This window comes from Eurosta solidaginis, chromosome 3, assembly GCF_040869045.1.
Source record: "Eurosta solidaginis isolate ZX-2024a chromosome 3, ASM4086904v1, whole genome shotgun sequence".
NCBI classification, from domain to species: Eukaryota; Metazoa; Arthropoda; class Insecta; order Diptera; family Tephritidae; genus Eurosta; species Eurosta solidaginis.
Window position 1 is genome coordinate 184809807 of NC_090321.1, and position 14651 is coordinate 184824457.

Here is a 14651-nt window from a genome sequence, read left to right on the forward strand (position 1 = left end):
TCTGCTGTGCAAATGCCCAACACGCTGTCGAAGCAGACTGAAGTTTCTTGGAAAGCCCTTTTTCGAAAGCCTTCCAGAACTCAAGGATGTTAGGCCTGGAGAGCTTCTCAAATTTATAAACTCCACGGGAGGGATGTAGGGGGACGGGTTTCCCTGAGGCGCTTGGAAAATGTTTATTAGCCTTCTTACAACACCCTTTCATTGGTTAACTCACGAGTTTGTCGTATCAAAACGGCGCATGAGCGCTAATTGGAGTGAATTAGGACTCGCCACTCCAACCAACCAACCAACCATGATAATAAATATGAACAAGAAATGTGTGGCTATAGTGTTGAATAGGTCCGAACATTGTAGTACCGTGCACCTTCCGGTTTTTGTAGGTGATATAAACTTCAACTATTCTTTGTGCCTATTTTAGCTCCTCTGCAGCATTATTTGCAGTATAAAAGGGATGTTTCCTCGGCCGATGTGTGTAGTTCGATTGTACGCATTTTTCTTTCTTAAGCTGAATATAGAGTGCAAACGAGAAGCGTTTTTATAATATAAATATAGAGATATGAAAGCTATTCCTTTTCATGGAAGATTTTTTAAAGTTTTTCAGAAATGTTTCAAGCTTGTAAAATATCTGAAAATAAAACTACCTCTCGCCTGGCATAGCTTATAGGGCGCACTATGTTGTCCGTCGTAAAATTTTGCTTTCCAATTTTTTTTTTTTAACCAACGCCGGCATGTTAGGATGCTATTACGAAGAGTGTTTGTAGTATGAAGAAACAAAAAATAACCCCATTAAACTGTATTTTGTAAAAAAAATATTTAAAACCTCAGCCTCGTCAACCCATTTGAGACTAATTTTGATAAGCAAAAGAGTAGGAGGGCAATGTGCGAAAGATAGGTTTACGGTCGTCGAAGTAGACGGATAATCTCATTTGTAAATTTTGATGCCTACAGTTTTATCAGGTCTTCTCAATTATTATGCACTTTTTCTAAAATAATCGATTGTTTTTAAATTTTTGGATTTATCGATGTTGCAGTTTAACGCTTTTTTAATAGTTAGCGATTCACGAGTACAAAGGAATTTATCGACTTATCAGTTTTAATCAGTTTATCGTTTTTTTAATACTTAACCCACTTTTCTTGATTTTACGTTATTTCTTAGAATTTTAATAGCATATTTATAGGTATAATAAATTATTTTTATTTGTTCGATTTTCATTCTACGTTTTAAGATTGTTATAAATTTAATTATCAATTTATCGACTTTTTGATTTTGACGTATATATCTATTTAAGGTTTTTATCAATGTATCGATTTTTATTGACTTTTTGATCTTCCTACCAATATTTTTGTCGGTTTTAATCAGTTTTGCGTTTTTATCAATGTATCGATTTTTATTGATTTTTCGATTTTCCTGTAAATTTTTTATCGGTTTTAATCAGCTAAGCGTTTTTTTCATTTTATTTCTTTTATGATTTTTTTTATAAATTTTTTGATAACATATTTATCGATTTATTTTTATCAACTTATCTTTTATCAACTATTGATCAGTGATTTTCAGTTGATAATACAATCGATAAACTTATCGTTGTTACGCATTGGTCGTTTTTATCAGTTTGTCGATTTTTATTGACTTGTAAATTTTTCTATAAATTTTTTACGTTTTTAAAGTTTAATAAAAAAAGTGGCTTTAGCTCCAGAAAAAAATTTATCATACAGAATGATGTATACGAAGAAAGCCACGGACCTCTACGCTGATATATGATCAAATTTTCGTAACCGGAAAACGTAACGAGTTACATAGTTAAAAGCGAACTCAATTTTGTGAGCAGAACACGAAAGCGAATTAAAAATGTTTATCTCTTAGAACTTCATTTAAAAAAAAAGGTTAGGTTAGGTTGAGCTGGCCGGTCAATAAAGTCCACAAATAGATTGAATGCGTCCATAGTGTTACCAGAATTAGTTTGGCAACCAAACGGAAGAACCCCAATCAGGACTTATGTTAAATAATAATTCCGTCCTCTTGGCAAATACTAGAAGTTTTCTAAGGCCTAAGGCTTAATTGCTGCTTCGAGTTCTGGCAACTTTGGATCCTCAGATTTTTACAAAATCAAAACACCTGAAAAAATTGATTGAAGTAGCGAAAGTAGTTGCATTAAATTGACTTTTTATGTGACTTTTCACTTCCGTATTAAAATCGCTAACCAAAGTATTATTAAGTTTTCTTTTATTTGATATTCTTTTTCTGTTTTTTTTAATTTCATGTGCAATCTTACGTGAACGCAGCCCATATGCTAGAGCCGTCGTAAAAAGAGTAAGCGCAGCCAATAACCGCTTTCATATACACACACACACACGCCTACAAACTTACTCAAACATTGAATATACAAACACGCACACAATCGTACTTGCAACAACAAAAACAAGCAACATTCGCCATCATGAAACCAACATTGATTTGGCTATTGTTGGCTGGCGTTGGTTCCGTTTTGCTGTTGGGCGATTCAGTTGATGCCTGGAACCGGCATTACTTCAATCGCTACTCTCGTAATTGGCTACAAAATCAAGTTGATGGTGGCGGTGTTGCCGCAGACGGTAAAGTGGCAGGAAATTTCAACAGAGGTGCCGGCATCGCTAGCAACTCACCACAAATTAACGACTTCAATTTACTCTTTGGTCTCGGCGATGATGTTAACTCACGTGGCAATGGTGGAGTAGATGGTGGTGGGGAAACGGGTATTGGCAAAAATTTCATTTCAATCGGAAATGGTGGTGGTAGCGGTGGTAGTGTTGGCTATGCTACCTTTGACGGTGGATATGATGTCGATACGGGCGGTTTTGGTGCTGGTCAACAACAGGTAAGTGTTCCGAGAAATAGTATAAGGAAAACTAAATTAGAAATATGCTATATTCATTCATACACAACCGAAGTATGTAAGTAGGTGTTCACAGCCATGAAATTAATTAAAGTTACTTTTAAAAAACTGCAATTCCCAAACTTTTTTTTTTGCTTCATTTTCTTTGGTCAAAGTTTAAGTGCTTCTTTCCACTACGAAGCCGAGCTGTGTTCTGTAAGTGCAGAAGTGAGAAGTTTTTTCCTTTAAATCCAGTAGAAATAGTAATTGGAAATGAAAGAAAAAAACTAATTGCAGCAAAAGAATATAATGAAAAACAAAGTTGCTACTTAGCAGCTGTTGTAATTATAGCTAAAATTTTCGAAAATAAATGTCTTTGAAAAGTTTTAATTAATTGATGATTTCTTTATATTTACCTTACCTATTGCCCTTTCCTTCACTCTAACGTTATACCTTGCTCCCTATCGCTCGCTTTTGTCTATATTTCTTTCCTGTTCCCCTCCGTCCACCTCCTCTAACCTTCCTCCTCCGTCTACCCTTTCTCCCAAATCCCTCTCTCTGTTCAAGTCATAAATCAATTTTTTGAGTATAGGTAATTTCGTAAAGCAAATGCTCCAATGAAAGTTTTATATCTTATTTAACGGAGGTATTATAAAATCGCATATAGAGTTCAGTACATGTTGTTGTTGTTGTAGCAGTGCTTCGCCCCATCCAATAGGTGCGATCAGTACGTAGGGAATTCCAGTGATATTCATACCTTTAGGATTCAATATTTTTGCCATAACTCACTTTAGATAGAGGAGTTTGATATTATGTAATTACCAGCATATGACACATTACACATTACATATTTACACATTTGAAAACAATTATCGCTGTTTCCGGATAGCTGAAGTAAATTAGGAGCCCATTTTATCCCCAGCAGCCCCATGGGATATCCAGTAAGCCCCGTCTGCCAAGTGAGGTGCGGCTTCCCTCCTACTCTGCTCTCAAATACGGAAGCCGACATAAAATGCCCTAGCTAGCGGAATCTCCCTTGGTTTGTTGTTATGCTTCCAAAAATAGCACATAAAGGTACAAGGAAACATACACAGTATGTACCTGTGTGAAGATATAAATATATGTACAGAAGGCATTTGGGAAAAAGTTGTACCACAAAAAGGAGTGGCTTTTGTCGAATTTGTTTACCAATACGTCGATAATCGCAGGAGTGCGGACTCGAATCCCACTCCCGGGAGAAAAGGCCTTTTTTTAAACATTTGGGCTTGAGTCACAATTGAGCTCAGGTTGAGAACTAGCATATTTCAAATCTCACGATAGTACTCAACTTGTGTGAAACTTTAGTTGAACTCAAATGTTAAATTCCAATACTGCAGTATTTGCAACATGTTGTACATCAACTCGACAACATTAAGGTTGGAGAATAATAAGATATCTTCTTCTATGAATGAATTCGCCTTTCGTAATCTAAAACACCCCTCGGGCAAAAACTGTCCATAAATTATGCAAATTTCGAGAAGCTTATAACCTTACACCCACAAAATACAAATTTTGAAGGAAAAGGTATCGACCTGAGCAACTTCAAAGCGTTTGCTTGCTTGCCTCACAAAACTCTTTGACATAGAAACCATGCCGAATTTAAAAAAAAAATAAAACAAGGTATGTATATGTATGAAAATTACCTCCACAATAACTGAATTCAAGCATATTTTTTATTTATTTAATTTCGTCAATGAACAAAAGTTTTTTATTGACTACCCATATATTATGTAGTAACAATAATTACTTATACAATTAAATAGCATAAAATTGTTTAATGTAGTTTAAGACAACATTTCTTAAGACTGGACCCGGAAGTGAAAGATCCAAATCAATAATTTGGTTAATATAATTAATTTCCCTAAGAGCTCGCCCAATTGGTACATTCATAGCATAATTCGATCTTGCAGCGGTCAAGTAAAATAAATCAGAACACCTTAAATTTCTAAAATGAATATTGTGGGGTTTTCTGGACTATCTACCACGCCAGTGAGGACGTTCAGAATGAAAGAGCAAGATAAAAGTAATCTCATATCCACTAGTATATCTAAGTTTAAAATCAAACAGCGTGACCTATATGATGGCATAGGTTCGGTGAAGTTCAGAGATCTTAGTGCAGACTTAAGAAATTTCTTTTGCAGACGCTCAATTCTATTTATGTGGGTACTATGAAAACGTCGCCAAATAATCGCAGGATATTCAAGACGGGACCTAACATAGGCCGCATAAAGAGACTTAAGAGTGTACGGATCGGAAAAATCAGAGCTATTGTGGTGTACAAAGCCCAGCATAGAGCAGGAGTTAGCAACAATGAAATTAATATGAACATTAAATGTGAGTTTAGAGTCAAAATAATCTCCAAGGTCTTTAACCTGATCGACCGATTTCAGTTGATTACCAGCAAGCAGAGTAGGTCGAATTCACTGTAATCAACTTCCTTGAATTGACCATCTGAAAATATTTGTCAATGTTCAAGAAGAGGTGATTCCTTTCGCACCAAGAGTTAACTGTACGAGATCAGATAGCTGAGAAAGGGAGTCCTCACTTCTCGAAACAACCGAGTAAATTTCGAGATCAACAGCATAAAGCAGAAATTTTGCTGATAAGAAACACGATCTATATCATTTAAAAAAATTATAAATAAAAGCGGCCCTAGGCTGCTACCTTGAAGAACTCCTGAGCTTGCATGAAAATCCCGTGATATTACATTCTCTAGCTGGACTCTATAGTACCTTCCACTTAGATAGGATCTGATCCATTCGAGAAATATGGAATGAAAACCCATTAATGCTAACTTATTTGGTAAAATTTTCTGCGACACCCTATCAAATGCTTTGGAAAAATCAGTACACACTGCATCAATTTGAAACCCACCAACAAAACTCTTGATGCAATCTTCTGTAAAAATAGCAAAATTAGATGCAGTTGATCTACCTTTGACAAAACCATGCTGGTTCGGACAAATAAGTTTTTGAAAACAAAGACTCGGTAACAATACAAATTAAAAATGTTAAATTACAATCAATCATAAATTACCAAAACTCATTTTATCTCTTAAAATACTTTCAAACATTTTAGCGATTGCTGCCACTTTGGCAATTGGTCTGTAGTTCGAAAGATCATTTTTATTACCATTTTTGTAAATAGGCATTACGTTAGCGCTTTTACAATCAGTTATAAATATTCCAGATGAGAGAGATAAGTTAAAAATCCACAGCAAAGGCTTGATTAGAGCAGAACAATTCTTAAAGAGAATAGGACAAATGCCATCCATATCAGACTGAGAGGATGATTTGAGACTTAAAATATCATTACTGATATCTTCCTCCGATAATGATAGAGAGCCAAAAGATAAACACGAATTAGAAATAACTGGGATGAGCTCCTCGTCCATTTCATCTATAGCCGAATAAGAGTGCTTCTCATTTTAATACATCGAGGTAGGGATGTTTGATTTATTTTTCTTTGACTTAATAAAAGACCAAAAGGCTTTAGGGATAATCTTTATATTACTGTCCAATTTGCTTATATACATAGTTTGCGCGAAGTAACTTGTCAAGAATTTTAAAATCAGCAAGGCAATATTTATATTTTTCAAAGTGCAAGTTATTTTTCGATATTTTGAATTTTCTGTAAAACTTACTACAAATATTATTTAAATGATTTAGCTCTTTCGTATACCACGGTAGTAGGGCTGTGAACTGCATCCGGATAAACCGGATATTCGAATAACCGGATAGCTAAGCAAAAAATCCGGCTATCCGGATTCGTTAAAAGGAAAATACGGATATCCGGTGTTCGGATATCCGGATACGTAAACGGAAATCCGGTTATCCGTACGTCCGGATACTGGAATATAAAAGTTGAATATTTTTATATCAAAATTGAACGAAGCAAACATCGCAAAATTATTCACAAAATATATTTGTAGATTATTAAATTAATGTCAAAAATTAAAAAGCTACAATTTTACAAACATTAACAATTTTACAAAGCGTCAATTTAAACTAATAATGAGTGCCAAAATGGTCAGCAAGATTTGGGATCATTTCCAAAGAAGTGAAAATAACAGTGCCGTTTGTTTATATTGAGAAAAAACACTACAAAACAAAGGATCGACATCAAGGCTATGGAGCCACTATCGGTTTTTCTATTTTCACGAGAATGGTATGGACGCAGCTTTTCTCTCTAAATCTGCGCCAGAATATAAGCCGATAAATAAAATAAATAATAAAAAATAATGATATATAAATCCGGATATCTGGATAGTTTCACAAACGATTATTAACCGGATATCCATGCCGTCCGGATTTTATCCGTGTCAACGGATATCCGTATGGATATCCGGATATTGGAATATGCGGATAGTCCCAGCCCTACACGGTAGCTTATATCGCTTATTTGGTAAAACTGGAACATGATTCAAACAACTGTTATGCACCATAAACTTAAAAAGTTTAAAGCAATGATCTACATTAGCAAAAAGCCCATCCCAATTAAACTCATTCAGACAGTTTGTGTAAAGATGTAAAAGGTTTATAAATGTATATCAGTTACGTCAGCATAACAGTAGAGAAATTAAATTACACATCACTCATACGTCATGTAGTACACGTTTTGCATGATTTTCTGCCAACGAGCTAGCATTATTTATGTATGTAAATAAAAAAGTTAGTACAGAAATACAAGTATACATTTAATATTACATTATTCTTCATCATCTTTTAAACTCTGCTTTTGACAGCGAATTCAATTAAAAGCAGCAGGTATTTTTACATTTAATTTATATGCATGTGCGGGTGTATACATGTAGAGGACTGCATAAATGGCGTAAATTGAATTCGCAAATTAAATTTAAATATGCCTATAAGTAAAAAAAAAGTTTATATGCCGGTGAATGTTGTAGTGGCATTTTTTGTTATATTTAGTCAATTAAATTATTTTTGGTTAAGAAAATACTTAGTTTGAATTTCATAAGGCCCACTTGCAGATAGTTATCTTTTTAACGCGTAGTTAATTTAAAAAATGTGTCAAAGTTGTATGAATCTAAACCCTTTTGTAAGAACGTTTTTATATTGACCTACATATTGTCAATATTATCCGCGCATAAGCTGGTTGGTATGACGAATCAATAGATTGGGCGGTTTGGCAAATGCGAATGAACTCATAGTGGTTACCTGGGTCAGTTAAGTATGAACGTTGGTGTGTATGTATATTTGTAACGTTAAGCGGATTCGAAGTGAAGTGAATTCCACGCAACACTACACCCTAATGTCAGGTTAACTCTGAGTTAAATATATAACTTGTCGTTCTGCAAGTGGGTCTACCTGAAGCTATTAATTAAGCCAATAATTAAACGTTTTCGAAAAAGTTCGAGAAAAATTTTATGAAAATTTCGAACTAACTGTATTCGAAAATGTTTTCGAAATAATTCGAGAAAAGTTTACGAAAATTTCGAACTAACTATATTCGACATGTTTTCGAAATAATTCAAGAAAAGTTTACGAAAATTTTGAACTAACTATATTCGGAAATATTTTCGAAATAATTCGCGAAAATTTCAAGTTTACTATACTACATACTTATCTCGAAAACCTGGAAATTCGAACAAAATTTTACGAAAATTTCGAATTTTCTCATGACATGATTTTTGAGAATTTTTTTATATTTTCTTCTATACCTTTATTTATTTTTCATATGGAAGAAAATTTCAAACACCGTTTGAATTTTAAGAGACCTATAACTTATAATTTTTTAGAAAATTAATTGAGCTACAAAACTTCTTACTCAAAAAAAAAAAATGTTAAAACTCTAAACATACTCTTAAATTATATATAACATATATGAAATATTCCTACAGTGCTACTACAATATGCTTGCAATGAGTTTTGAATTCGAAATCAAAGAGCCTCGAAGCCTACAAAATGTTTGTGCTTGTAGCAGCACAAGTATGACAACGACAAAATTAAAATGAGGTACATTCAATTTATGAGTACAGCCTATAGTAGCAATATAGAAGTATTACATACATATATGGTTTGCAAATTTTAAGTTCTAATATTCAAAGTAGTTTTTCCTGAAATTGAGGAGTTCCATAACAAAACCCAATTAGTGCACTTTAAAACTTTTCGGTATTTTGATATAGTCACGTTTTCCTATTCAATATCCTCGAGTTATTTTATGAAAAAAATTACGACAATTGGTCTGACCTTCTACAAATCTACACTAAAGATTTGGATTTGTACTTTTCTACCTGATTTTGTCGAAACTGTTCGATTGAAGTTATTGCGTTTTAAAATGGAGCTCCTCAATAATCAAAAATAGAAAAGAAGAATTTACGTGAACGAAATTTGATAAAAATTGCCACTTCTTCATCAGCGATAGCATATGCAGGAAGTGAGCGTTGGAGGAGGAAACCATTAAGAACATTTTTTACTCGTGCCCGGCGCTTGCCAGGCTGACTACAGCTATTAGGAGTGACAACGCTGTTAGATCTAGAAGCAGCAAGTAGCTTAAGTCCTTGGAAGCTTCTAGTATTTGCCAGGAGGACGGAGTTATTTTATAACATAGGTCCTGGTTTTTGATAGGGTTTTCAGTTTGGTCATTAAAAAAACTTCTGGTAACACTACGGACTCATTAGGCTATGTGAGGTCCTCATGCACCGGCCAGTTCAACCTAACCGAACTTAACCTAATGTTACGTACGCGACATTACACAACAATTTTTTCTCAATGAAAATCCCTATAAGAGATTTCAGAATTTTGCGTATTTGGTGTTGGAAACGTTGCTATAGCAAATGAAAGCTACGGATCGTGAACAACTTTTTTTGGTTTTAAATTTCTTCTTTGCATATTTTATTTTGTTTTGACACATTTTCCAATCAAAATTTAAAAAATAAACTACGGCTTTTGATGTTGAGTATTTGCCATGACGTAGCAAATGCATAGCCGTATAATTTGTTGGCGGTTTGTGTAAAAATACTACACCAGTTTGCAAATACAATGATGCTAGACCATTTGCACAAAATCCTGAATTCCGCTTATGTGAAATTGAAAATATATTCATTGCGAGACATACCTCAAGTTTGGGTCTTGTAGAGTAAATAAAAAAAAAATACTGGTATATATGTTCGTATACTTTTCATCTGTTCATTCTTTGATCGATTTTTAGGTCATTTAATAAAAAATTTTGGCATTTTGAGTAACGCTTATCAGTACTAATTTGCCATAAACAATTTTGCATTTAAAAATTTACGAATATAATAAATCCATTGAAATTTGGCTGAGATATTCCAGTTTAAGAATTTTTTAGTCAACAAATATTTTTAGTGCAGCGAACGATTTCAAAGACAGATAAAATACAAGAAAAATACAAATGCCAGGTACTTAGTTTGTACTGTTTTCTTGTGTGTCTGTGAAATCGTTGAAAATACTGATAAAACCTCACTTAAGAACTGGTATCTTGTTGAAATGAGAACTGATTTTCGATTTTCCTCAAGTAATCTCATCGTCATGGCGGCCACCGTGGTGTGATGGTAGCGTGCTCCGCCTATCACACCGTACGCCCTGGGTTCAACTCCCAGGCAAAGCAACATCAAAATTTTAGAAATAAGATTTTTCAATTAGAAGAAAATTTTTCTAAGCGGGGTCGCCCCTCGGCAGTGTTTGGCAAGCACTCCGGGTGTATTTCTGCCATGAAAAGCTCTCAGTGAAAACTCATCTGCTTTGCAGATGCCGTTCGGAGTCGGCATAAAACATGTAGGTCCCGTCCGGCCAATTTGTAGGGAAAATCAAGAGGAGCACGACGCAAATTGGAAGAGAAGCTCGGCCTTAGATCTCTTCGGAGGTTATCGCGCCTTACATTTTTTTTTTTTTTTTTTTAATCTCATCGTCAAACAAAATGAAAAGAAGATACAACAGTTTAAATTTTCGATATATTTTGTAAGACTTCTTACAACAATTCGGAAATTCTAAATACAGTTTATACACTTCTAAAAACGCAAAAATGTCCTATTTCTCACGACATATAAGTTTTGTTCGTAGACTAAAAAGAAAGTTATAAGCCAAATTTTGAATCAACCAACAAGAGAGGGGTAACGGACGCAACATATTTAAGACAACAATAAAATATATTACCGGAATTCTCCGGAAAATTTTGTTTTATATTTGTAAAGAAATACACAAAGCTTTTTACAATCTAAAAGCTTTTTGAATTTCAATCGCATTTCAAAAAAACTTTATAGAATTTTTAAAGAAAGGGCCTTATATTTTGTTGGTAAAACAGCCAAATTAGTAAAATCAATAAAGTCTTTTTTTTAAATCATATTTCTCTGTCATACACATATTTGACCTTTAATCCCAAGTATATGGTATAAGGAAATCAAAATATATTATTGCGAATATTAACAGGTTCGACACGTCACATACACGTAAACAGCAAAGCTAAGAGCGAAAAGAATAGTTCACATAAATGTAATCAGCTATGAGTGAAGATGACATTACTTACACGTATACGTGCATACATAGCTTAGTAATCACTATGAGATACAGAAACGAGAAATATATAAGCAACTATTCGAGACAGCTATTCGCGAAAAGTCTAGACCTTGGGAGAAATAGGCGAACGAGTCAACTGAGTATATAAAAACAGCGCTGGTTAAGAGATAGTAAATCGGTTTGGTTTTGATACGCTATAAGTGAAGTACTCGAAAATTTTAATTGTGAAATAGTACTACCATAGTAGTGTTGTACGTAAATGAAGAATAAATTTGCTATATTGAATATTTGAGTTATTTATTCGATTTTTCCCTGCATCGGACAGTAATATAAGGTGCGGAATAATCAAGAATTTCCTGGAGATTCGCCACTATATAAAAGATTTTCATATCAAAACTATAAGCAAGAAAAAAATTTAACTGAGCCATGTACATCCCATTGTCCGTTGACGATAAATAAGGCACTATGTTAGGTGCTTGGACTTATCTGTATCCAAAAGAGATTAGTTTTGAAATAAACGAAACCGGACGACTTTTCGATATCGAGAATTTCAAAGAATGGGAAAATGGGTTATTAGATTAATAAAGTTAATTTCACTCATTTATTTCCACTTTAACATTAAAAAATGAAAATTTAGAGGACTGTGCCCAAATATGAGTATCAGAATTTAAAAAAATACATGGGTGTGACGCCGCACCCTTTTAGTAAATCCCACTATAATGTATATCATAAATCGATCAATATTAATGAAATTTGATCACAGCATCGTTTTTATGACGATAATACTGTTTTCACACAGATGGCTTATTGAATAATAAAGGCAGTTTTCCACATTAAGACGCTTATTGAGCTCAATCTTCCCTACAAAATTCGAATCTATAATTATTTCATTAGTAGCTAATCGAATGCCTAATGAAGTCAAAAGCACAACGCAACTCTGTTGGGAGCGTTCAGTTTCTTAGTTTTTGGTGTGTTCAGTGCTTAAAAATGTCACTTGTCAAAGTAAATGTCATTGTCTGAATGGCGGAACGATACAAGGTGGCCGCATCGAACAGCTGATTATAACCTTTTTTTATTTGATTTGATACATCAACTTCCGACGCAGTACGATTTTGACATTTGTCTATCGAATTTACAAAAACAAAGTACATGGAATTCTTATTTATATATGTAGGTATGTCACCATGCTGCCACCTTGTATCGTTCCGCCATGATTGTCTGTCATATAGCATTGTCATTTTATTCGCTTGACATTTCATCCTTCATACTAATCGAGCAGTTACTTCTGTGTGAAAGCAAAAATTTACGATTTCATTAGAAGGTGAAATGAGATCATTAAGTTTCTGTGTGAAAACAGTATAACCGTTTTCTATCATAATGTGGAAAATCGGTGTAAAATCACACCAGCTTTTTATATCCAGCTCTCTGTTTGTACTTAAGTTCGATCTTTAGCACGATGACTTGAGCAACGATGGATATATGTTCAGCAAATTTAGAGCGTGCACGATCTTGTCTGAACTCACGTTACATTGGTACCGAAATTAAGTGAAATCAGAGCATAACGACGCCCAATTTTCCGATTTCGAAAATGTATAAAATTGGAAAAAACTTGGATAATTTATTGACAAATTATGATTGAGTGGTGAAATTTGGCGAGTGGACTGATTTTATGACGCTAACTACAACTTTATTAAAACTTTGAACTTGACGTGGCACTGCCTCCGTTTCGAGAAGAAAATGATATTAAGAGACGTCAGAATTTTTGTGTGATTTGACGTTGGAAACCTTACTATAGTAAACATAAGCTACGGATCGTGGGCAACTATTTTCATTTTCAGTTTTTTCTTTCCATTTTTTATTTTGTACTAACAGTATCTGATAGTGTCTGATTTGCTATCCAATATTGAAAAAATAAACTACGGTTCTTGCAAGGACGTAGCAAATGCTTAGCCTTGTATTTTGTCAGTGTGTTGTAACAAAAATATGCTACGCAAGTTTGCAATGCAATGATGCTAGACCATTTGTACATTGCTATTAGCGACCACGCCCATTCAAAAGAAAAGTTGCTTATGGGCATAGCCTTAACAATATATTGACAATTTTATTTAAGGTACGTGACTATGTTGTACTGGTATTCCACCTCAGAAGTCACTTGTGAGGGCAAAAAACGAAAATTTTAAAAATTTGGAAAATGGGCGTGTCTTCGCCTCTTTTTAGTTATTATTTTCACAAAATTTTTAATGTCATGAGTCACACAAAAATCTACCAATTCTCACGAAATTTTGTAGGAAGATTGTTCGTGAAATTTCTTTCCTTAATATATATGAGAGAACATACAGCTGGGTATATAATGTTTGGCATCGCCCGGACTTAATATGTTTACTCCCAGCCAGCATTTTTTGAAAATTTTTACCAAAAAATATTCAAATATCATACCCACAGATGATTGAAAACGTTCAAATTTAACAGTATTTTTTATTCGAAAATCAATGATTCGTCGGGAGAAAAGTGTACCTTAAATGTGATTATTCTTGAGTAATCATTTATGATTCATATTTCTAAATATTTTTTATTCATCTTTTTATCATACTTGATATTACTGGAAGATTGTACTTTACTTCTTTTGGAATAACATTTGATTACTTTTCACAGTCATTTTTTGATCACATTTTAGAACATTTTTCAATCATATTAAATGATGATTTGGAATCATTTGTGAATACGATTGTGATTAATTTTTCCATTATATTTAATACATAACTAAATACTATATAAAGATCATATTTAATCGGGCATCGGGGAAAGCATCCAGAAGCTCGGAAGTAAGCTTTTGAACCGCAGGTAGTAATTAATTTGACCGTTGTACACACACACGACTACAACATCCAACATCATCTATGATCATCATCTTAGATCATGGTAACGATGTTCTTTGAAAATCACGATTTTACTATGTCTCATATCATTCTTTAAATATAACTTGATGTTTTTGACAATCATAGCTCATGGAGGATGTTGAAGCCGGGTCCAGGCGTGTCGATCAAGCTTAACTTACTAGCGGTTCAAACAGCTTACAACTTCCGTACATCTGTTCCATCCAGTATGTCTTTTCTGGGCAGCCGCATCTAGAGAAATGCTAGAAGACATCTTAGGTTAGAAGCAGCATTTATATTACTTTTAGTCTTGAATATGTTTTGTATATTTGTAATTTTTTTGGAATTTATGATTGAAAAAATGTGAGCAAATGAAAAAACATCAGATTTTCAAT

The 14651-nt window shown here is 33.8% G+C and overlaps 1 protein-coding gene across 2 annotated transcripts in view; it reads left to right on the forward strand.

Annotated features, from left to right (window-relative positions):
* Positions 1-14651, forward strand: part of spab (space blanket) — a 52734-nt gene that overhangs the window by 24839 nt on the left and 13244 nt on the right. For both annotated transcript variants that reach the window (XM_067774241.1, XM_067774243.1), the window contains exon 2: positions 2281-2852. In XM_067774241.1, coding sequence (XP_067630342.1) covers positions 2436-2852 — 417 coding nt within the window. In that variant the 5' untranslated portion in view covers positions 2281-2435. The remainder of the gene's footprint in view (positions 1-2280; positions 2853-14651) is intronic.